Source organism: Chelonoidis abingdonii, chromosome 17 (assembly GCF_003597395.2).
Source record: "Chelonoidis abingdonii isolate Lonesome George chromosome 17, CheloAbing_2.0, whole genome shotgun sequence".
In the NCBI taxonomy this organism is placed as follows: Eukaryota; Metazoa; Chordata; order Testudines; family Testudinidae; genus Chelonoidis; species Chelonoidis abingdonii.
In genome coordinates, this window is record NC_133785.1 from 24322073 (window position 1) to 24348802 (window position 26730).

Consider the following 26730-nt stretch of genomic DNA (forward strand, 5'->3'; position numbering starts at 1 on the left):
GCACTGGGATCTCAACCCAGAATTCCAAGGGGCGGGGGAGACTGCGGGAACTATGGGATAGCTACGGGATAGCTACCCACAGTGCAACACTCCAGAAAATTGACACTAGCCTCGGTACATGGACGCACCCCACCGAATTATTGTGCTTTGTGTGGCCACATGCACTCGACTTTATACAATCTGTTTTACAAAACTGGTTTATGTAAAATCGGAATAATCATGTAGTGTAGACGTATCCTAAGAGTGCTTATACCATTATAGCTTAGTCTCATACAGGAAAGGGAATAAGCTATATCAGTCTAAGACACATTTATAACTACACACACACAAAGGATTGTATCAATTTAACTATTTTGGTAAAATAATCAAAGCTGTAATCAACACAGTTATACTGGCACAAAAATTTGTGTGGACCAAGGCCCAAAGAGGAAATTCCAAAGTACTAACTTTTATAGTGTAAATATGGCAAAATTAACTACTGCTTGACATCCTCAATCTCATCAAATGGAGATGGGCTATAACTCTCATAACATACACTATGGCATAAACAATTATTTAATAAACACTTACATGAGTCCAGCTTCCGTCTGAAGTTTACAAAAGTACAAGCATCATGGGCTATATTATGCATAGAAGAGATCTATTCACATCTCTCAATCAATTTATGCAAGTTAGACATGCCTCTGAAACAGGTCAAAGATCTAAAGTGAACTTCACACTTATTAGCCAGTACTTGAGAAAAAGCTCAAGAAAAATATACATGGAGTTCATAATAAAAGGAAGATAGATTCCCTTTGAATTGTAGATAACAAATTAAAAATGCATTCGAGGTCCATGGAATGGCATATAATAGCTGCAAAACTGAGTGCTATCTTTCCAAAACTATCCTAAACAGGGACAGGGAAAAAAGTTTACATTTCTGTCAGACTGAGAAAAAAAATAGTAAGCATTAAACAAAGTTTTTAAACCTTATCAGTATAAATGGTGTTCTCTGTTACATTAATACAGTTTAGCTAATCTTTATCTAGGCTTTGTTGAACCATCTTTAGCTTTAGTGCTGTAGTGCTGAAACAGGAAACAAAAGAAGTCTTTCCAAATTCTTCTCTCTTAAAAACAAGCTGCAGCAGGATTTATGAATCAGACCATTTAGGACTGTGCAATAATAGGTAATAAAAGGGAAACATATGGATGTATCTAAAGACTAAAGAAGCAGTTTTACCCTGCAAAAATATCTGAAACACCTGGGCTTTGATGAATTAAAAGATATTCACTTTAGTGAATATTCACTTTAGTGAATTTGCTATATATTTAAGATGGGTAACATGAGCAAATTAGAGACTGAGCACACAGAGTTGAATGTGCAAGGGAGAAAGAACGGACAGAAGGGTACTGTGGTTATTGGGTCCAAGTAAATAGCTTGCTAGAGAGAGAATGAGATACTTATGTCCATACCTCGTCTCTCTTCAGACCTGTACTGGAGCACATCAGTTCTGTGCTCCCTGCTGTCACTATTCAAGGGCTTGTAGGATGAAGGCTAAAATGTGTTGAAATCAGGAAATAATTTTTCCACCATGCAACAGAATCAAGATGTACATAGCATGCCAATATTTGGTCCAGATGGAGGGGCAAGGAGCAATGCACCAGAAAATAAGAAAAAAAATAGAATGAACAGGAGTACAGAAGGTTCCTAAAAGCAAGCAAAGGACAAGAACAACAGAGTAGGTCAACCTCATGTGACCCCCCACAGTCACCACCATGAAGTGGGGATGGGTGTTGAATATTAGACATCTATACCACACTGGCACCTGGTAAGCTGATGCCTGGCATGAATAAACCTTTAATCTGAAGATTATTGGTGGGTCACCAGCAAAGTGGTACAAGTGGCTGTGATGATGATCTGTGCATGATTTATTCTGATTCATAGCTGCTTACTGCTAATAGATCTAATAGTAAGTTAGCTGCACTGCATCCATCAATTATCTTCTCCCATCTTGTCTTGAATTTGCGGTCTCCGTTGCTGGTCACCAGGATCGTCTCCAATACCACTCTGCTAACAGTTAGCACCAGATAAACACACCATTTCTTTGGGAGTCAGTCTTGCACTGTTGAGACATTGGTGTGCATGGAGAAGAGAATAAGGAAGCAACTTTAAACTAACCATTTTTTTTCATTTTCAAACATACATGAGGTGGATTCATAGATTTCACATGAACAGATTCCTTTTTCCCTTGGTCCCTTAGGTGACTATTCATGGGCTGTGTACCAAGAAAACACAAGACCCTAAGATACCACACAAAGGGAATGCAAAATAGCATCCCTTTGCACTGGCTTACACACATTTCCTATGTTCATTGTGAAAATTAGACATTTTGGGCCTCCTGCATGTGGTGCAGCACAAGTGATATGATGGAGATCACAATGCTGACAGGCTAACATTGTGGCATCATCACAAAAGAGCAGCCCAGACTTTCTGATGTCTGGGTTCCAATCCAACCTTGTAGCTCAGGGCCATTTCTAATTTAACTATGCCATAAGCATGTAATGTGTCGCTGTTATATAGCAGTTTCTTTTTACCACCTGCTCTGCATCAGTTAATCCAATGTAACCATTTGGTAATACATGTGTGGTGTGAAAGAATCAGCAATGAAAATATACTCCTGATAGGTTTCCCATTTATTTCTTAGTCCTCACACTATGTGTGAAGCAACTGTAAATAGCAGTTGAAGTGTCAGCTGAGAAACATTGGGAAAATGCTTAAGTTTAGCAATATAATGTAGCTGAAAACAAGATTTAAAGCCAACCTAATATACATGAAGAATGAGGAGTACTTGTGGCACCTTAAAGACTAACCAATGTATTTGGGCATAAGCTTTCATGGGCTGTGGGTTTTAGCCCATGAAATCTTATGCCCAAATAAATGTATTAGTCTCTGAGGTGCCACAAGTACTCCTTGTTCTTTTTGTTGATACAGACTAACACGGCTACCACTCTGAAACCTGCTACTATACACAGATGTTATTAGCTAGTTTCTAACCCTGATACCATGTCCTACAAGATGCTCAATCCCTTCAGCTTCACTGGAAACAGAGGAAGTTGAGAGCATTCAGCACTTTGGAAGACTGAGTTTTTGGTCATCAACAGAGTTGAAAAAATACCACTGATATTTACTCAAATGAGAAAGTCTATGGCCTTCTGTTCATGCATGTTGTGTTTGCTTTCAATGAATATTTTATAGATCAAGTTTAGTGTTAGGAATATTCATGGAAATGGTGATTTTTAAGCAAATATCAGGGAATATTCAAGGGAAATGTTAATTTCTAAACATGAGTATTTGCCCCAGACAGAATCCTGATTCTGAGGGTAGCCTCATCCTAGTCATGTGATCTCCATGTCCAAACAAAGCCAATCAAAGCCCTGCTGCTGAACTTCATACAGTTTATACTCCCAAAGTCATTAATCACTACCAATCAAGAATTATGCACACAAATTAAGTTGCAAATATTCTTCTATAACAAATACATTTGAATAAAAATTCTTAAACAGTTTGTGGAAAATTTACATAAGAATAAGATACATAAGGAAAGATCCTGCCACTTGAAAATCATATTGAATTGTACTTTCCATTGCCAATCTCAGTGGGACTATTTATGGAGTAAAATACTGAGTAAGGGTCGCAGAATCTATTGCATAACTAGGTGAATAAATTATTCACTGAAAATTATTCACTCAGTTCTAGTGATTAGAGTTAATAAACTTAGGCTTTAAATAGCAAATGAATCCATCGTTTTACTTTATATTTATTGTGACACATATTATTAATCATGTTTATTACAGAGATGTCTAGGGACCAACTGAGAGCAGGGCCCCACCGTGCTGGGCACTGGACAAATACAGTGTGGTGAACCATCCCTGGGCCAAAGAACTTACGGTCTAGTAGAAACTTTTATTGGTATTATGATTTTGATAAAGAATAAAGCCGAAAGATTTGACAAACAGCAAATATGTGGAAATGGGAGCATCAATGTTGTACAACAAATAAAAACATTCATTTATTTCAATTAATTTATTTTTACAAGATTTGTTAAATGACTAATGGGGAAGACTTGTGATTTTATCATGTTAATACCTGTATTTCCAAGTTGAGAAATTGGGATATGATAAAATAAATATTAGGGATTAGTGTTACCTTAAAGTACACTTGGAGAGTTCCATATCTGAGATTTACTTATATGAATACAGATCTAAAAATTTTAAAATATGACCAGATTAACATCATTAGCATGTATCCATGTTAAAGGTTTAGTTTTTCAGCCATTAATTTTAAAATACAAATAGATGCAGTGGAGATTTGTCAAAACCTCTTTATGTCTCAGTTTCGACTGCCCACTTTCATCTCTCATCAGTCTGTGCTGAACAGAAGATCATTTAATAGCGGTTAGAAATTGAGCACTATTTCTGAATATGAAACTAACTTGTTACAAAGTGAAAATGAGGTTTGAATCCAGGCTATATTAGGGTGTCATCATTCTCTTCCAAATAGTCTGAGATACAACAAGCTCCGGAACACATAAATTGCTTTAACACATTACTTGTGGCCTGATCTTGCGAAGTGCTGAGTGCCCCCGAAAAGTGTCCCCTGTTGGGTGACCTGGCTGAGAGATGAAGGTGTACAGCACATCCCCCAGAAGGAAGAAAGGCAAGAAGAGGATTGTTATTATGATATAATAGCAGGCAGCTCACAAATAATTTTACTCTTCAACAAAGGACACATTGGATTAATTCCACTTTGGAGTAAACGTCACAAGAGCATCATCTTGTTGTGCATAATTTTAAATAACTGTGTAAATGTATTCTAAAAATGCTATGACCATAGTATGGAACAATTTCTACCAGCATGCTGTTCCATTATAAATGATTTCAATACTTAGCAATCACCATAGAAACTTCTGTGCATATAGATATGTTATTTAGCAAAAAATGACTTTTAAAGCAACTGAAAATCTGCCTGAAGCAGCATACTATACCCCCAGTCACAGAACATAAGAGACCCTGCCTTGGATTAAGGCTAAGCTATTGTAACTTCTAATATTATACTTGTTTAATAGTCTCACTGGTGTTAATCACCCTGCTTTGTATAAAAGCTTGCTCTCACAGCTCTTTAGCAATTCTAAAGAAACAGAGCTGCCCTTGCAGAGATATTCAATGATTGGCATTTTCAGATTAATTCAGTTAGTACGGCAGACTTGCTTTTAGCCTAAAGCAGCGCACAAAACAAGCTTACTCTAAACTGACTCTAAAAGGAACCCCAAGAACAGGGTTCTTCTGGAAGGTTCCAGTTGTAGTATCTGGTTCACATGATATTTTTGCTGGGTGATAGCCTTAAATATTTTTCTTCTTAACTTCTTACAGCTGAAAGCTACAAAACCTAGCCCAGCTGAAAAAGATCATTGGTGTTTGAAGATATGTGGCCAGAGTCTCAGCTGGGGCAAATTGGCATAGCTCCAGCAAAGACAATGGAGCTATTCTGATTTATACCTGCTGAGCATCTGTTCCACAAGATGTCATAATTCACTGGAAAACAGACTCAAATGATTAAGGAGTATTAATGAGTTGCAGTGTTTTCACAATCACCTCTGCTGAAGGAACGTGAAATGTCGAAGGACTGCAGGTACAGCCTTGCTGCAAATAAATGTCCTATTTAAAATCTAGGGCAAACTATATTGCTATGAAGGAGTGAAATAGCTGCTTGCATAAAAATTATAGAAACTAAAGTCCTTGTGATGTCAGTACATGTCCAAAATTTACAAGGCACGCACAATAGGCTGAATTTGTATTTCTCTAACTATTCACTGAGGAAAAATGCAAAAGTCTTTACTGTAGGAATAAATAAACACGATTTGCTGAATGCCTAATCCACTTAGTTTTAAATTACGAATAAAACTCAGCTCATCTGAGGTTCTTGTTCTGAAATGAACTGACATTTTCCCATTGCCAGTTGCTAGCAGGCAATACCCACTTTTCATACAAACGTACATTTGCACTCATTGCTTCCCTTTCTTGACTCTGAGCGGGGGGTTGGAAGGAACATACCACCTCAGTCCACAGGAGGAGCCTCTCAGACTGTGGAGAGAGAATAAATAATGCTTCTGCTATAAATGATCTCCTCTTATACCTAAAAAGAAGCCCTTCCTAACCCTCAAGAGAGGGTAATATAACAATGGATACTGACCCCCTGCTGACTCCAGAGGCTACAACTTAGAAAGTAAAGTTGCTTCTTTCCCTTACCCTCCTTTTAGCTACACAGAAGTCTTCTTCAGGTGTCTGAAGAAGAGCTTTGTGGAGCTCGAAAGCTTGTCTAGCTCATCAACAGAAGTTGGCCCTATAATAGCTATTACCTTACACACATTCTCTCTCTCTCTCATTATTTCTTTGCATCATTCAGGTAAAGCACAAATTTAACTACCCTTCCCTAGACACTGTATAGAGTTTTTGTGTTTTATCAATTTTAAAAGTAAAGAAATAGATATTTTTTGTCACTCCTGGGAAACAATTGAAAAGGTTTATAAATACATGTTTCCATACATCATTTATGGGAAATTGACATAGTCAGGTAATAAGGTAGTACAATAGTTATGTGTAAACACAGATTGGTTAGTAAGCAAAAAAAATCTGTTAATAAGTGTTGATCTCCCCCCCTGCCTTCTGATAACATTATGTTTGCCTGTAATACAGCACATGAAGGAATGCAGATTTTTTCCTGTTCTTTTATGGAAAAGCAAACCAAAAGGTTATAGCATCCAGACAAACAATCAACCCAACTAGGAAAATACTTCTTGTAGAAGGATGCAAACAGAACAGTTCTACAATTTGTGCGAGAGTCTAAGGATCAGATCATCGTCATCATCATGCTTAGCACTTTCATAGCACTGTCGGGCTGATATTTTCAAATCAGCTTAAGGGGTTTGAATATATCCTTTAATTTTTAATAGGAATCAAGCATCTGAATCTCTTGCATAGTTTCGACAATACACCTGGACGTGTTGAAAGCAATGAACAAGAATCAACTAATTAATGCCTACCACACATCAGGATAACTATGGTTTTCACAATATAGAGGAGCATTACAAGGAATATTCTGCTTTAGAGCATGCTGTGCCAATTCCTTATATCTGCCCATTAAATGTAAAAAATGGAGATTAAAAAAAGTTATTTCTTTCTAAATTGGCAACCTCATTTATTTATTTCTACCTTTCTAATTTTCTTCCATGGCAATTTGGTCTTCCTGTGGTTACCTGCTAACCCTCCAATATCCCTATCGTTTGACGTGAAGTAACATCTTGCATGTCCTCTCTGTTCCAGGCACTTGTTCCCCCTCCCCACACTAGTTATTTTTGACTTCACTGATTATGCTCCTTTAGTATCTCTCTGCTTTCTCACCTTCACATATATAATAAATCTTTCTGCTTTAAGTTAGGATTACATGAACAGATTCAAAAGAAATAAGGACCAATTAAAATGTTCAGCCAGAAGTCAAACTGAATCCAAACTTATTTTCAATATTGCTATGCTGATTTATTCCAACTAAGAATCTGACCCTTTATCTCTGATCTTTCCCTTCGACAATATAGACATAATTCAGGTAATAACCCTGTTAATCATTCCCAGGCTTGCTGTTGTAAGTTCTCAGGTATTCTGGCTCAGCTGTCCGGACCTTTTATGACCCTGTAGCTCTACCAAAAAGCTACACAGATTTATTTTCCAGCACATAATATAAGTAACACCATAACAATGACAATGTTTTTCATCTATGGGCAAAATCATAAAGAAAAGGTCACAACACAACACAAACACACACACAATTTCAGAAATAAAAGATGTTTATTAACAGTATTGTTTTTCACAAAATTATCAAATGGACTCTTATTACCCAAATTCTCTGGAACACCGCAAGTCCTCCTTGATAAGTCCATAAACACAAAATTAATTCACCTGTCCACAAAGTGTGTAGTAACAGCACTCAGTAAAATCAACCCTCAAAAATTGCTCACAAACCCCTATTCCAGAGTAGACATCAATCCACTGGCATTCTCTACCCTATAAAAATGCTTGTAAATCTGTTTATTTTAATACCATCAGAAAGCTGGCCACATACCAGTGCTATATTACTTTTATGCTCCCACAGAAATCATCTTGCCAGTTCTTAGACATAATTGCTGTAAATAATTTTTGATAACTTTTTATTAATATATAATTTATAGTGAATGGGCTAGATCCTCATCAGGTTTAAACTAATGTAGCTACATCAAGTTCAATAATAACATCACCACCTAGCTCTAGAGCTATAGCAGTTTACATCATCTAAAGTTTTGGCCCAACATTTTATTTTTTATAGTCTTTCCTTTAAACGTGAACACTTGCTAGTGGAAATATGAACAATTTTTAGGGTAGATTCTTGTTCCAACACAACTAAACCAGTGCACAGTTCTAATATTTTTTTTTCTTTTTGATATTAATACAAAATATATATAATAAAGTAAAAAAGCTCAATTATTTCTTACCTTCTTGGAAAGCAGGCAAAAGCTATACTGTAGGTGGAATAGTGTACCAAGTAACAGATTTTTGTACACTCTTTCTTACTGGTGGTATGCATTCTACAGGAAAAGTAAATATATTGATATGTACAATATGTTCACAATAGAATCTTTTTGTCCTGTCCTGTCACTGAGATCATAAAATTATTCGATTGAAGATCTGGGATTAGAACAGTAACAGTGAAAAGCTTGCAGTATATACAATTTGCTGTGGATTAAAAATAAACAAACCAGTTCACAAAAGTTCAGGTACCTCTGAACATAGGAGCAGCTGCCTACTACATATGAGAGGGACTGGTTGGATACTTCTCATCTGCACCAGCCCTAGAAAAGCTTTGCTTTAGTTCCTCTTTCTCTCAGAATCCAGCCACCCTCATCCATGCAATCGCTCTGAGGTTTCCCAGCAACACCAGCAGCCATTTAAAGTTTTTCTCAGAAAGACGAAACAGGCAACGTTGTGTCAGTGATGTTAGGGTTCAACACAAATGAAGAAACAAAAACAAAACAGCACAGCACAGTAGCATTTGCGCAGCAGTGTCTATAACTGTCTCTGAGACATGAGATGTTTTCATTTCATATACACCACTCACAGCTTGCTGATGGGAATCAATACAGCCAATATACATTCTTAGCACCCACAAAAATGAGGATTGACAAAGTTGTATTCTTATTATCTTGCATTTCTGAGATAGAGAGGCATGTCAAAGTGGGGCTTTCATTTTTGATCTGCTTATACTTCACTAAGAGAGCCACATATCTCGGATAACATGTAATAAAGAGTTATTTTATAAAGGAAACAAATACATCAAGTTTTGTTTAGTTATAAAAGGCACCAATTATGTCTCACTAAAAATTGCAAGCTATATTGATTGCCTAGTAATTTCTACTCAACACAAAGTCAAAGGGAAAGAGAAGAAGTCACTTTGGACAGATTTGTGGAAGTGCTGAGCAGCAGAAACCCCCATTTACTTCAATAAGAGTTGCTTAGACTTCTAAAAATCAGACCATTTTGAAAGTTCTGTCATAGATAGTTGGTCACACCATTCTTTTTGCCACATCTCAACAAGCTACAGTACCTCATCTCCAAGCAAGGCAAGGGGATCCATAACTGAACAAACTACTGTTTTACTCCATTTTGCTTACTATGCCTGGTTTATATCATACTGATGTGTCACCTCTGCTATCCACTATCATCAGTTAATAGACTACTCTGTGAGAAAGACCACAGTCAATCACAAAGCAAAATCTAAGTAGGGAAATCACAAATGTGAAAAAAATTGCCCACCGCTATTTCAGTGGGTCCAATTTCTTGAACATGTCAGAGAGTGGCACCTGCAATTGCAGAGCAATCCGCTGATTTAATCAGTCACAAAAAATCCTTAGTCTGCTCCTGCAAAGAAAACAGCTTGCCAAAATACTGGTCTCAGGAGTTCTAGCTCATTGGGACACTATGTACTATATGCTTGAGAGGGTTTTGAAAAAACAAAAAGTCACATAGAAGAAACTTCAGTTGCCAAGTACAAGATAAGAAAGCCAGCTGTTCTCCTCACAAGCTATGCACTGGAATCACATTGCCAGGTTAGTTAACATTCTCCATTCCATTTAGAATTCTTGCTTCAGGAGTCAGCTATGATAATCTGAGTAAATACCATTAGTCTGGTTCTTTTACTTATCTTGCAGGTGCACTTTTTCAACATGAAAATTGCTATGTGAAGGGAATACTGGAAAACCCTAAAAAAGGAGGCAGTTTTGCAGTCACACTGATGGTAAAATGCAGAATACTTTGCTACTCAAGGATTCTTAAACACTAGAATACTTGAAAAGCAAATGGCCTGTCAGTAAGCTCTACTATTTCTAGCTTGTTAGAGAGACAATTCTCTCACTACCAAACCACTAAGATCTTGATTTCCTGTTGCTGTATTTTGCAAAAGCCATACGTTTATGTAAGTGGCTAAGTATAAGCAGTAATTATACATAAATCCTCACCATAAGCTAAGTATGGGTTGGAGATTTTTATTTTTGTCCAAGTTTGACATTCTACTCTTGCAGCGGAAACACAAATACATTATGGATAAGGAAGAATGGGAATTCTCTGTTCACTCAATTTAAGACATGACGAAGAGCATCTTTTCAAATACTGTGAAATTCAACCAAAGAAACGCACGAGAGAAGAATGAACTTGTTAAAGGAAGAAAGCTGCTGTGCACCAATTTCTGCTCATCTTAAGCTGCAGGAGAACATTTTTAATGCAAACATGTAATAGCAGAACAAAGTTGTTAAATGAGTAAAAACATGCGCATACCAGATGTAATGATTATCAGAATTGTTAAAAATGAAATTATTAAAGATTGAAAAGCTTGGTCTTAAAGAATTCTATTGATCATGAAACCTCTTTCAATTCATATCAGGAGAGCACAGCTTGTGAAATTTCCCACTCCTCTCATATTCCAACCCAAGACTAGTAGCACTCCTTATGTCCTCCACTGGATGGGACATATAATCATTGCCCCTATATCTTGGGTTGTTTTTCTTCCTCCATGATTGCAGTTCCACTCTTGGCACTCACTTTAAACTTCCACAATTAGGCTCAGTCCTGCTAAGTGCTGAGTGCTTCTCTACACAGCTCTGAACACCTTCAAGTCTCATGGGAGTTGGAGATGCTCAGCATTTCTGAGGAGTTGCTCAGCACCATGCAGGATCAAGCCCTTCCAGAATGCCAATAATGGTAAGACACCTTTGGGCTTACAAATATACTGGTGTCAATGTTTTACATGAAACATTTCTGGTTCACTGTATAATATCTTTTATTTTTCTTTGGATTAAATGCCAGCAGTACACATGAAGGTTTAGTAAAACATATTCTTTCTTTCTTTCATTTGGTAAAGTTATTTTATTTTTGATCCCAAGCTTTCAGCAGCTAAATAGCCTAGGCAACCAACATCTGGTTTACTTGGGTTCAGTCATCAGTCACCCCAATGTTTGGAGGTACATGAATCTCATGCTGGTGGTTCAGCACAGAACTACTCTCAGTATGAAACATTCCCCCTCCCCAAAATATAAATGGCATCCTCACCATAAAGTGCTTGAACAAATTTCAAAGCAGTAGAGTTACCAGGAAATGTCTTTGAAAATCAAACTTGCGAACAAAACGGTGTTTATTCACTTGAAACAAATAAAAACTTTCAATGTGCAAATAAGATCTGTACCCTAAGGCAGCACTTTCTAATACTGACTATATGGGCTCCTCCTCATCCTTCAACCCTCTTTCCATTTTTGCCTTCAAATATAACATACTGTGCAATGATGGAAACTGGGAAATGACAATCTATGTTTAATCATCTTTGTGTTACCTCACAACAATTCAGAACTAAGGGGGACATCCACTGCTTTTGTCCCAACTCCACTGATAGTTTCCTCCACTGATAACAATTAGCTGTAGTCTACTCACTGGAAAAATATTAGAGTGGGGCACAAAAGGGGGGGCGAAATGGGGTGTGGAAGAACACTTACAGTAATTTTAGGGGGGAAATCAACTTTTTTTGAAAGTCAATGTTTGGGGAAAAAAATGACCAGGTGATAGTTGTTTGAAAAATGGGGGAGGAGGACCATTGTTTTTGTATATTTTTCAAAATTCTGAAATTTCATCAAATGTTTGTTTCATCAGCGCTAGAAAATACATTTTATTATTGAAACACTGGTAACATTTTCCCACAAACTTTTCAGTGGTTTTTTGATATTTGAAGCTTTTCAACATTGCTTTGGAATGTTTTTTTTTTAAATGAAACAGTTCTCATCTGTTATAGCTGTCCAAAACACCAAAATAGTTACAAGAATTTGACCAATATTTCTTTTTAAATATTTGTACATTGAAAAGTGAAATCTCAACATTTTTCACCAAAATTATCCAATCTAGAAGTTCACAGAATATGTCCTATGAGTTTGAGCCTATATTCATTGAAGTCAATGGCAAAGCTCTCGTTAACATTAATGTTGCAGGATCATGATGATAAAACATCTTAAGCACGAGTTGTCTAGCTTGTTAGATTAGATTTTCTAACAATTGTCATTAGTGCCTATGTTCTATAAATGAAGAATAGTAAATGCCTCTATTAATATTAACATAGAATAGTATTGCATGTGTATACATACACACACACAAATATACTTCAAAGAAAATTTCAGTTTGCCAATCATGTAAAATTACACAAAATAGTATTTGCAGAAAGGCAGAAAGGTTAACACAGTATATAGTTATACTGCTCCTGATGAGACAACTTGAGAAATGTATGTAGATATGTAGGAGTACGATATGCATATGAAGGAGAATACAAAAAACATTCTTCCCACATATGTAAGTTAGAATTATTATTAATTGATTATTATTTGTATTACCCTTTGTGAATAAGATTCTGCTCTCAGTAACAATGGACTCAAGATTTAAAAAGTAGTATAAAATATCAGAAATTTGTCCTTGAGGATGGGATTTTCAAATGAGACTGATAGAGTTAGGTGCCTAAACCTCATTGATTTTTATGAGATTTGGACACCTTTCTCTGTTAGGTGCTTTTCGAATTCCCAGCCTAGAACATAGGAATGGCTAAAAAACTGTTTTTCCAAGGAATACTGGACAAAATTTTTCATGAAAAAGTCTCCTTTTCATTGAAAATTTGAATTACACAAAATTCAAAACTGAATATACAACAACTGCAAAAGGGTCAATTAAGTAATACCATCAAGGTGCATCACTGGAGATGTAAATCCCAGGACCTGCATAGTAGCATTCTCTGAAATGCTTCCAGTTTCATGCACAGGGCCAGAAAGACAAAACAGATTTTCAGGGTCTCAATGCATGGATGCTGTAGGGAAGAGAGTTTTAGCTTTACTAGGGACTGGGTACCTTTTAGGAATAGGAGGGATGGGCCCCACTTTAAATTTACATGACAAATTTCTGCTGCCATTTTATTTTAAAAGTTAGTAGAGGATTTTTTAAAGTAAGAGCTGGAGTAAAGCTGACAAGTGCAGATGAGCACATGGTTCTGGCAGAGACATCCTTTAGGGATGAATTTATTAAAGGAAAAACTGTATCTCTTAAAAGAAGTTGGTAAAATATTGGTAGGAGCTAGTGAGGAGCAGTTAAACGTAACACATGAAGGCAAGCAACTGAATATTGAAAAAATGTACAAGTGCTTATATGCAACTACTAGAAGTCTAAATAGTAAGATGGGTGAACTAGAGTTCTTGGCATTAAATGACGGTATTGATGTAATAGGCATCGTGTAAAGTATGTGGAAGGAGGATAATCAATGGGATGCAGTAATAGCAGGGTACAAAATATACAGTATTGACAGAATAGGTCACATTGGTGGGAGAGTGACACTATATGGGAGTGAAATCATAGCGTCAAATAAAGTAAAAATGTTAACAGAAACCAACTGTACTATAGACTGTTTACGGGTAGAAATCTCATTCTTGAACAATAAGAAGATAGCATTAGAAGTATACTACTGACCTTCTGACCAGAATGGTGATGGTGACTATGAAATGGTCAGGGAGATTAGAGAGGCTACAAAGGCAGAAAACACAATAATAATGGAGATTTCAACTATCCTCATATTGAGTGAGTATATGTCATCCTAGGAAGGGATGCAGGAATAAAATTTCCAGACAGCATAAAATGACTGCTTCTTGGAGGAACTCGACTTGGAGCCCACAAGAGGAGAGGCAATTCTTCCTTTTTTCCTAAGTGGAATACAGCATCTGGTCCAACAGGTGGATACAGCTGAAGCATGTGGCAATAGCGACCATAATATAAATTAAATTTAACATCCTTTCAGGGGAAAAATGCCAAAGAAACTTACCACAGTAGGATTGAACTTCAAAAAGGGGAATTACAAAGGCATGTTAACTAGTTAAATAGAATTTAAAAGGAAAAATCACAGGACTGAAATGACAGCAAACTGCATGGAGACTATTTAAAAACACTATAATATGGCTCAAAATGTAAGTGTAAATAATTAAATAAAACACTAAGAACCCCAAAATAATGCTACCATGGTTAAACAGCAGAGTAAAAAATGTATCCTTTAATAATTGGAAATCAAATCAAATCCTAGTGAGGAAAATAGAAAGGAGCATAAACTCTGGCAAGTCAACTGTAAAAGTAGAAAAAGGTAGGCCAAGAAAGAATTTGAAGAACAACTAGCTAAAAATACAGACAGAAAGTAACAGCAAAATAATTAAGTACATCAAAAAACTTGCCAAACAGGAAGTGGTGCCACTGGAAGACTGAGGTGCGGAAGGAGCACTCAAGGAAGACAAGGCCTTTGCAGAGAAACTAAACAAATTCTTTGCATTGGTCTTCACAGCAGATATGGGGGATATCCACACACCAGAGCCATTCTTTTTAGGTGGCAAATCTGAGGAACTATTCCAGATGGAGGTTTTGGAAACAACCAATAAATTAAACAGGAATAAGGCATCAAGAATTCTGAAAAAGCAGCAAAGAATCCTGTGGCACCTTATAGACTAACAGACGTTTTGGAGCATGAGCTTTTGTGGGTGAATACCTACTTCATCAGATGCATGCAGAATTCTGAAGAAACTCATATATTAAATTGCAGAACTACTCACTGTGGTATGCAACCTTAAATCAGCTCCCATACCAGTTGATTGGAGGGTAGCTAATGTAATGCCTATTCTTCAAATAAGGCTCTAGAGGTGATCCTGGTAATTACAGACTGGGACACCTAACTTCAGTACCTGGCAAATGGGTTGAAACTATAACAAAGAACAGAATTATAAGACACCTAGATAAATGCGACAGGTTGGGGAAGAGTCAATGTGGTTTTTCTAAAGGGAAATCATGCCTCACCAATTCTTTGCGAGAGTCAACAAGCATGTGGAAAAGGATGATCCAGTTGATTTAGCATACTTGGACTTTCAGAAAATCTTTGACAAGGTCCCTTACCAAAGGCTCTTAAGAAAAGTAAGCAGTCATAGGATAAGAGGGTAGGTCTGCTCACGGAACTGGTTAAAAGACAGGAAACAAAGATAGAAATAAATGGTCAGTTTTCAGAATGGGAAAAGGTAAATATCAGGCATCACCAGTGATCTCTATTGGGACCTGTGCTGTTCAACTTATTCACAAATTATCTGGAAAAGGTGGTGAGGTGACAAAAATTTGCAGATGTCACAAAATTAATCCAGACAGTTAAATCCAAAGCTGACTGCAAAGAGTTACAAAAGTAATCTCACTAAACTTGGTGATTGGGAAACAAATGCAATGTTGATAAATGCATGCTAATGCACTTTGGAAAAAAATAATCCCAACAATACCTACAAAATGATGGGGCCTAAATTAGCTGTTACCACTCAAGAAAAAGATCCTGGAGTCATTGTGGATAGTTCTCTGAAAACAACCACTCAATGTGAAGCAGTAGTAAAAAAGCTAACAGAATATTAGGATACATTAGGGAAGGGGTAGATAATAAGAAATATAATATAATAATGCCAGTATATAAATGCATGGTACACCTACACCTTGAGTACTGTTCTGGTTGTCCCATCTCAAAAAATATATATTAGAATTATAAAAGGTTCAGAGGAGGACAACAAAACATCATTAGAGTTATAGAACAGCTTCTATACAAGGAAATTAAAGTCTGAAACTGTTCATATTAGAAAAGAGATGACTAAAATAGATATGACAAAGGCCTATAAAATCATGAATGGTGTGGAGAAACTGAATAGGGAAGTGTCATTTACTCCTTCAAATAACACAAGAGGTCATCTGATGAAATTAATAGGCAGCAGATTTAAAACAAACAAAAGGAAGTACTTCTTCACAGAACACAGAATCAACCTGTGGAACTCATTGCCCTGGGCTGTTGGGAAGGCCAAAAATATGTATCTGGGTTCAAAAAAGAATAGATAAGTTTATGGAGGACAAGTACATCAACGGCAATCAGCCACAATGATCAGGGATGCAACCCCATGCTCCTTGTCTCCCTATACTTCAAACTGCCAGGCAATGAATCTCTCAAAATTACCCTTTTCTGCTCATTCCCTCTAAAGCATCTGGCCTTGGCCATTGTCAGGTACACAAATACTGGGCTAGATGGACTATTGGTTTGACCCAGTATGACTGCTCTTATGTAGTTCAATCAGGGATATTGACCCATGGAGGAAAACAAGGTCACGAGGCACCTCAGATATGTATCCCATGAGTCACCGTGGCAGTATTTCCCAACTGAATTTTTTCCTGAGCATTTGACTGACAATTTTTGTTTTTTCAGTTTTTGATTTTTTTTTTTTTACTGAAAAGTCAAAATTTTCCATGAAAAAAAATTCCTATCAGCTCTACTAGAATGATAATCTGTGAAAATGCAGCTCAATTACACATTCATTTTCTCATTCTCTTCTCTAGCTATATTTTATCTTAGCACGTTCCTTCTTCCTACTCTGTTGTTGTTATTTTTCCTCCTTCCCTCTCTTCCCCCATTCCTCATTTAAAAGGCTGATTTAGTGCATCTCAGGCTTGGCTGTGTTAAGTGTTAAAATCGGTGGGAGTTGAAGGTGCTCAGAACATTGTGGGACTGGACCTTAGCAGCACAGAAATCACAGCATTGGGTGGATTTAAAGAACAGGGAAAATTTTGGAGGGGAGGGATTTTATATGGTGAAATAGATAGATTTACTGTACTGAATAATGGGAATTTAATTTAGGGTAGATTTCTGCCTCCTTAATTCATGCTGGGTAGTACCTTACTCTTCACGTAATCCTATCCTGTTGACTTCAATAGCAGTCATCACGAGTAAGGTTCTATTCAGCCTGAGTAAGAACGTCAGAATCTTGGCCTTGACTGATTATGGTTGTTTCCTTTACTGATTTGTGACTCTACAACCAATTCTTAAGGGTGCCCATCCCTTTTGAAGAAAAAATCCTGGTTTCTCTGTTCAATTAGAACATATTTTTTACAGCTGTATGATACAACTGCCCAAGGGAGATATGCAAGGGGAGTGATGAATGAAGTGGGGAAAATGCTGTGTTTGCTAGCCATTTCCACTTTGCTTTGGCAGCAGAGTTTCTACTTCAAGGCAGCTATTCAGACCATCATTTAATAGACAGGAAGTGGCAGGAGTTTCAGCAGCAAATGGATGAACTGAATCTGAGCAAAGTACGGGTATTTCTTCACATTCTGTTCTGGTTTACACGAAAATTGCAGACATGCCTAAACCTTTCCAATATGCTGTGCAGCTGTCTCCCTTCCTGAATTCCATCCACGTTCAAATACAAATGCAAATAAAATGTGATGGTCTCAGTATGTGATTTCGAGCTACAATATACCATGACATCCACATTAAGGAAATTAAAGGAATTGGAAACATCCTTTCTGTCCAGATTCCTCTAAAATCAATGGAAAGATTCATATGAACTTCAGTGAGATCTATCTTTATTACAGGGAGCTGGATCAAACCTTTAGCTGGGAATTCTCTCAGAGCATTTAACAGGGTTTTGTCTGTGTGTGTGTACACAAGTATTTAGCTATGCACATCATAAGTAAATAACCACAGCCCAAGTACATTAATGAGGAAAGGACTGAGATAACCCACTGCTTCTGAATACTATTGTTTGAGTCCTGCCTTCAAAGTTCAGACTGGAAATTATAGCTGCAGGGATTAGAATGGAAGTTAGATCTCTTTACATTGGGGTGTGTATGATTGCACAGTGGTGGGGTCAATTCTGTTCTTAGAGCAATATTCCCAGAGGAGGAGAAGGAGGAGGAGGAGTTGCTCCCAGCTATCAAGCATAGTCTGATGAGTTTTTCCCAATAGGCAAGCATCAAAAAGGTGGGAAGAAAAGAGTGAATGTCATAAAAAGGACATCCACGGAGATATTAAAAGAAATATATTACATAAAAACTTTAATGGAGGAGATCAGATTATACGAAAGATCTAAAAAATAGACTATTGGTCAACACATTCCCAGAAAACATAAACAGCCAAGTAATAGGTTTAGAAATACTTACTGTTTGGATCTACATTTTCACAAAGTTCTGTTTTTGCTTCCCCATTGGGCCTGTCGCTAGCTTTGTGTGAAAGCCGTGATGACATGGTCGCTGCCGTCACTACGGCCTTGAAGCTGCGTTTCCGTTTCTGGACATTTAGTTCAGGATGGAAGATGATGATGTACACTTTCGGCATGTAAAGCATCCCCAGGGCCACCGAAGCACTTAAGTTCATGGATATTGTAAGTGTGGTAGTTTGTATGTAGAGCTAGGAGACATAACACATGAGACACTATTACAAATAAAATGATTGGGAAATAGGCAGTAGCACTTAAAGAGGAGGTGTTAAGTATAATCATGCGTCTTGAGATGGGCTAAACGTCTAGGCAACAATGCATCATGCTTTGTGAGATGCAACAGAAAGAGGAGAGTAATACTTCAGTGGGCTTTAGAAATTTATTAATGTTCTAAAAAACCTTATATTGAGTTTACAAATAACTACCACTAACTACCATCTACTAGAATCTGATCCAGCAAACTACTGAGAGCTCTTATCTACCAATGGACATCAACTACCATGAAATCAGTAGCAGCTGAGGACACTCAGGATCTTGCAAAAGCTCTGGCTGCTCTGATTTAGGGCTTAGTCTTCAAGTATAGCTTTATTTATTTTATTTTGTTTTATATTTTATTCAGAGTGTGAAGGTCAGATTCTGCTTTCGGTTACACTAGTGTAAATCTAGAGTTACTCTGTTGTAACTGAAACCAAATTTCCCCATTAGGGAAGATGAACACTGTAAATGTAACAGTACGACTTGTTTAGAAATGTTATTAAAGCTATCTTTTACATTTTGGTAACTTTTCAACAACCGTATTTCAAATTTCTGTTATTTATTCAAAATGAGTAATATAAGTACCCAAAGAATATAAAATGGATTTACATACTGTTGACTTGTAGTTAAGCTTGTTAGCAAAAACAGTGTGTGCAATAGTCAGAGAATGCTAGTACTGTAAAATATGAATTAAAGAAATCCATAACATGTCCTCTGTTTAAAGATGTTCTGCACGTACATAACTAGAAGTGCTGTAATTTTGTTTGAAATAATCTTTTCAGAGGATATTCAATACATAAAATGGAACAAGGCTTGGGATTCAAGGATTGTTCTAATTACACAGGCTTAGACACAGTATAATAAATATGTGAGTGCGAAAAAAGGAACAAAATATCTGCAGGTGCTCCTTGCATATACTGTATGCCCACATCCAGGAAAAATGTTCACACCAGGCAGTACTACTTCTGGGATGCAATATATCTCACTGCAAACCAATCTCTGCTTATAATGTCAAGAAAAGTGCAGTTGCAGAGTTAAATGCCCACACTGCCCTCATTTCTCCAAATACCTGTTCTCAGAAGAACCTGAATGTTCCCCAACTTGGTAGGGTTTATCTGGATGACAGTTGCTATTATATCGATTAAGAACACCAGTGGAACACATAAAATATTTGCAGTAAATGAGTATATAACTATAAAGAAGTATAACACTTAAAAACTAAAGTCCTTACTCAATTTCTATTCACTCCATACTCAGACCAAACTCGTATTATCTTCAATAGACTTTTGCAAGAGAAAAGACTTCAAGATTGTGAAAATACATGATGGACCAAAAACAAATATCTGTCTATATTTCACATGTTCAGATACGTATATTTATCTCTATTTCTATCTAGATAGACGCCATATATATTCTCTTACCCATATACAACTATACTGCCATTTAAAAGTATGTAAGATAACCTCTGCACAGATTTCTTAGCGTCTGATTCCCTTCTGAGTGACACTAGTATAATGAGGAGAAGCACTACTGATGTCAATGACATTATAGTGGTGTACTTGAAAGATGAAGGGGGTCTCTTAATATCTCTTTTAGACTGGTAACAAAATATAATAATTCATAAATAACATAATAATAATAATAATGGAAAACATATAGAAAAATCTGTTATTAATGGTTTGTTGTAAAACTGAGAGGGCGTCTCTAATGGGGTCCTGTCTTTTTATTCATGACTTGGATAATGGAGTAGAAAGCATGCTTATAAAATGTGCAGATTACACCAAGCTAGGAGGTGTTGCAAACACTTGGAGGACATGATTACAATTCAAAATGTCCTTGATAAAATAGAGAATTGGTCTGAAATCAATAAGATGACATTCAATAAAAACAAATGCAAAGTATAATATTTAGAAAGGAAACATGAAATGCACAGCTACAAAATGGGGAATAACTGATTATAGATTAGTAATGCAATGGAGTCATGGCCTCCCTCTGGAATCAGGACAGAGTCATACATTCAACATTATGACTTTACAACAGCCTTACCGTATGAGAAGCAAATGTTTTGGGGCGGACACAGTGCAAGTTTCAGCACAAAATGTTTTAGAGTCTAAGAAAATAATGAAAAGAACAAAAGGAAATCTATCTAGCTGTAACTAAGAGATATTTTTTAAAATCTTACCTAGTATGAAAGTATCTTTTTTTTCTTTTTTTAACATGGATCTTAGGTAAGAACAAAATTAATTAGATAAATAAAGAGGTTCCTGAATTTTTGAACATGCATTTAGAATTTTGTGTATAATATAAATGAAGGGCAAAATTCTCCTGTCAGATCCACACGATGGACTCTGGTTTACCCGACTTCCCACTGGTGCCAAACGTGGGTAGGGAAGACCATGTATTGGGGTTGAGATCCATCATGCAGGTCAGAAAGCAGAAATCTCCCAGTTATTCAAGCATGTTCATACCAGTAGCTTATAATCATTGGCTTCTCTGCATGACAATATGTCACAGTTTTTAAGAAAAGTCAGTGGGGCTACACCAGAACTAAATTTGGCCCACTGACATAACACGTGATTATAACATCAAACTACTTTTTCTTTCTCTCTGACTAATTTCCTCAGCTATAATGTCAATCGGGCTTAGCCCTTTTATGTAAGAGGTTATCGATAGTGATACTGGCACACCCTGGCACTTGCGCTATTTGGGACAGCCAGAAATGGGAGACAAAAGCCACCATGCTCTGGTGTGCAACATCCAGATGTGTGACATCGCTACCTTACTGACTTTCTGCTGGAGATGGGCTTCCGGATGGACCATGAGTTTGTCGTCAAGGGCCATGTGTTCCGCAAGGGTACCATGAAGATTGTAGCGTACAAGATCTTCCACATCCTGGTTCCAGGAAATGCTAATAGCATTGAGCCCTTGTCTCTCTCCTACCTTGTGGAGCTGAGTGTTGTAGCTCCGGCAGGACAAGATGTAGTTTCTGATGACATGCGAAACTTTGCTGAGCAGCTAAAGCCCTTTGTTCACCTGGAGAAAATTGGCCCAAAAGGCTCACATGAGTGAAAATGACCCAGCAAATATGTCTAGTTCCTTTCTCTCTTTTTCTCAGTGGTCCTGGTGACCAGCATGTAGACACACTTCTTCCAGAATGACTCTTGCAGGAACTGAGGAGATTAAAGGTTTTAGTTTTGTTTTGATATATATATATATATCACTATCAAAAACCTCTTATATATATCACCCTTGACATAAGTCTATTTACTGCTTTTCTAAGCCAGATCTCACTGACTGTGTAGCTAGTCCATGGCAATGAGTTTCCTGGATTAATAGTAAATTATACAGATCCTTTGTAACCCATCAAAATAAGACATTCTGATAACAGGAGAGCATACTGTTTGAAGGCAGCAGGCCAGATTCTCAGTTGTTGCACAGTGGTGTCCTCAATTGACATCAGTGGAGCAACACTGATTTACATCGGATGAGGATTTGGTCTAAAGCCCTAAAGCATAAATCAACACTGGTCCAACTGCAAAAGCTGTAATCAGTCTGCATGACATGCCGCTTGCACTCATTTTCATCGGAGCAGAGAATGTCAGTTACATTTTTATTTGGGTGCACAAGGTTGTTCATTTCTATTCCCCATAGTTAACTGGTGATCTTACAGTGATATTTAGTCAACAGTGCCTTTTGCAGCATCTGGTTCTACAATTACAGTGAGGCTCCCTAACTCACGCATTGCAAAATGAAGGAAGGAGGAGAGGGCGGGAGAAGAACCTTTGAAGAACGCAACAAACTGAGCGATGCACAATGAGTCTCATGACAAATGGGAACCATAAGGGAAATTTCTAGATACAATTACACATGAAATGCAATTTACATGCAAAGATTTCACTGCTTGCTTCATGTATTTGATAACTTTTTGCAAGTGCTTCTGGTGAATGCAAATCAATACTTTGAAACACAAAGATTGAGATGTAAATTATGCAAGAAACCTCTTACTTCATGAATGCTTTTTATGGGTGACCAGTGTAAGGCCAAACAATGGGAGCCCAAGGCATTTCCAATCTTAGGGCTACATAAGGTGCAGGTCGGAATAAGGGGTAGTGTGGAGCCACTCAACACAAGTGGGTGCTCTGGCAGAGATTGTGCCTCAGGAGGTACAATTCCTCCTGAAACTTCCCAGTGCTCAGGGATGCTGCATTATCCATTAGGATAGTAAATCATGATTCCGTATTTGGGCCGCGATAGCTCTGCTGGCTGTTGCAGAATGAGGACTGGGAACATGGTCCTGCCTCCTTTGTGCTGCATGAAGTATTAGTAGGAGAAGTATTGCACAGGAATAGGTCTCCTGTATTTTTGCACACTGTGAAAGAGCAAGCAGTGAGCTGAAGATCACTGGTTAATAACTTTGGCCAATTGTGCACATGCTTTGCGAGGATTTAATTTATTGTTTAGCTAGAAGCATGTGAGAGAATGAAACCCATTTTATCTGAAATCTGATGGACACTGTGGCCTCCCTATACTTAAGTATAATGGGAAGGGATGAGTCTTACTTACCCAGTGAATTGCAGTATATTTCTGAAGAGAACTAGAGTAACCTATGCTAAAGTTTGTTTATTTTGGGCCCTGATCCTGCAATGAGGTCTTTGTGGACAGACTTCTATTCCCACATGGAACTCACAGCAGAATTAATTAGGGCAGAAGGAAATTGTACTATTCCGTATGCGCCACAAAATAACTAGCTTTGCTGCTAATAAAGGACTATTCACATGAATAAAATGTAGCGGGATAAGGCTCTAAAAACCTTACAAATTTTAATTTTGTACAGCTTAAAACATGTCGCGCTGGCATCAGAGATCAGACTTTGAAGGAGCACATTAGAGAAAATTAGGCCCTAAGGATATCATTCAGATGCAAAGGCACCCAGATTTTATCATTTATTTTACATAAAAGATTTTCATCTGAATTTTAGATTCCTATGTTTTCCACATTCTTGTTTTATTCATGCAAATGATGAAAATTGCCTTAAAAAGCTCAAGAAAAGGATTAGATTGGTCTTGAATATACAGATCTATTAGCTAGCAATTTTTAAAGCACATATAATATCAATGGCACTGCTGGGGTGAATAAGGATTACTACCATGAGTAAAAAACTGCAGGATCGGGCCCTTAATTCTTTTGCATCCAGTGATTAGATATTGGTGAACACAGTCTGAATCCAGGAGCAAATTGCTTTTTTTTTGGCTGACAAAAAAAAATCATCCACTGAATTGTTTCTCCTTATGATCATGGGAAATTAAGTTTAATACTCTGAAATATTTTTGCATTTCCATTAACTCACAAATGGACTAAAAAAAGATTTTTCTCAGCCTGATTTATTTCACATTTATATAGTATTAAAATCAACATTGGTACACCTCATTGAGATGAATAGGTCAGTTCAAAGCTGTTTCAGATCAGTTGTGTCAGGGTGGTTGAAGACAACACCCTGTTACTCATTATATAACCATAAAGGTGAGAAACATCTTTTTAATGAAAATTTAGATTCAGGAGCCACAATTCCTAGATGGGGATTGTATTCAGTGGCTACAAAATGATGGAAAACAAGAGAACTTAAATATAAATGGTTTATAGATTTTCTCTTTTGTCTTGGTTGCTATTCCCACCACACAGAAATTATCTTGGCATTCTGCAGACAATAAAAAAGGATGGAAATATTATCTTAAACATGCATATTTTTGTATATTGTTTTTATACTCACCCTACTAACATGTACAACTAACTTCTGGATCCAAAGATGTTTAATAATTTGTTCAGTGCCTGAACTAATGCAAAAGAAAAATAATCATCTTCACAAAAAGCAACTCTGCTGCTATCCTGATCAGTGGAGACAAAACCTTCCTTTAATATCTTATGAAAAAAGGAAGAACCTCAAGCAATACATTAGCGCTATTAATCAACAGTACTTCCTGCATCAAACTGAGCTACCTACATAACCAATCTGCATATGCAAATACTCAGATTGAGCATGTACAACATTGCACACGGGGCTTTGGAAGTCAGGCCTACATGTTTCATTTTACTATTTGATACATGCAGGAAGTTAATTAAAAACTTCCTTCTTGGTGGGTATGTACAAAAAGAAAAATAAGCACAAATGTCATGTAAACATGGACAGTCAGGACCTGATCCAGAAAGGCACTCAGGAACCTGTTTAAGATTAACTATGTGTTTGGTCCCTTTGACTTGTTTAAAAACTAAGCACATGATTAAGTGCTTTGCTGCATCTGGGCCTAAGTGAGGAATTAGTGAGTTGAACCTCGGCACTGCAGTGCTTCCCCTCACCTCAGGAAGACAGAACAATTCTGTGGGAAAACTACATAACTGAGGCTCCATGAAAATGTTTAGGGGAGAGAGTTGATAAGGGAGGAAGAAATAGTGCCCAACTGGAAGGAGGCAGAGAGTACAGCTAGAAAGCACTTCCCCTTTGTGGATAAAATTCACCACTATGCAGGGGGCAGGACAAAGGCCTCAGATCACTTATATTCCACTTAAGCTTTTGTGTGTTTTTACACTGAAGTCAGCAGAGTTACACTGGCTAAAAAGTAGAATAGCGGTGATGTAGTGAATAATCAGGCACAGTATTTTATACAAAAAGTCTACTCTTCCCCACACATTTGCCTGCATGATGTTGACATTACCCATTGTTAACATTTGTAGTTGGACAGATTGATTTATTAGTAATGTGCTTTAGAAATAGCAAAATGCTAATTAACCTGATATCCTAATTTGACATGAGAAACTTAAAGTGCTTTAAAGTGACATCCCAAAGTCCCAATAATGGTTTTTCTACCCCTCCATGTGACTAACCTTTGCATGTTGCATTTCATAGGTGGCAACAGAAGTGGTAGGCGGTATTGTGGCTAACACAGCAATAGAAGACTTATCTGACATGCTTCTGCTGTGCTGCCAAGGACAAATATATCCCTCATCTGTTACACATCCCATCAGTGCTTTCCCTTCACTAATACTATAGGCTATTAGCAACTTTTGTACTACAGTACTTTGTCTAGTACCTGGGTCAACATCATATAAAATTTGTTAAAGTGGCACAAAAATCATAAATAAATCTGCATGTTATAAAACTTATCAGCATAATCCTATGTAAGCAAACGCTGAAGTGGTACAAATGGTTTTAAAAAATCCATACTATTTAATTTTGGGTGATTTTGCATGTGGCACATTTCATTTCCTCCCAAATTTCTTTTAAATTACTAGTCCAAGCTTTCTGCTGATGTACCTGGGCACAGCTCCGTCAACTTCAATGCAACTGCACCCACTGACACCAGCAGAAGAATTGTCTCATTATATTTCACTTCAGAAAAAAAAGGGAAAACATTTTTTTGATATTTTCAATGTACAGACATCTGCATTTTTAATGTACAGACATATTTCACAAGCACCTGTAATCAAAACTCAACTTCTATATCAAAACAAGCAAGCACAAAAACTAATGTGATTATTAATATTAGTGCAGTTTGATCATTTAGAATGATCAATTATATTTTCACTAACATATACATTTATTACTACAGAGCTATGGAATACCAACTTATGAGCATGGTGATACCAGAGTTAAAAAGTTGACCCTGCTTGCAACTGCTTCTTGATGTGCTGTTCTAGTTTTGCTACCTGGAAACATGGTCTACTTAGCACACAGTACATCCCAGAGGAGAGAATTGTGAGTTGATAAGGCTGGAAAAGATCTGACAACAGGAAATTTTTTAAATCTGTC

At 37.1% G+C, this 26730-nt stretch overlaps 1 protein-coding gene across 3 annotated transcripts in view; it reads right to left on the reverse strand.

Moving 5' to 3' along the window:
- GRM7 (glutamate metabotropic receptor 7) overlaps positions 1-26730 on the reverse strand; it is a 553977-nt gene that overhangs the window by 43840 nt on the left and 483407 nt on the right. The window contains exons 9-10 of one of the 3 annotated variants that reach the window (XM_032784197.2): positions 18619-18865; positions 8559-8651 (exon numbers count right to left, since the gene is read on the reverse strand). The exons of 1 other annotated variant lie outside the window; for it this stretch is intronic. In XM_032784197.2, the coding sequence (XP_032640088.1) occupies positions 8581-8651; positions 18619-18865 (318 nt within the window). In that variant the 3' untranslated portion in view covers positions 8559-8580. The remainder of the gene's footprint in view (positions 1-8558; positions 8652-18618; positions 18866-26730) is intronic. One more of the 3 variants, XM_032784198.2, reaches the window with a different exon arrangement.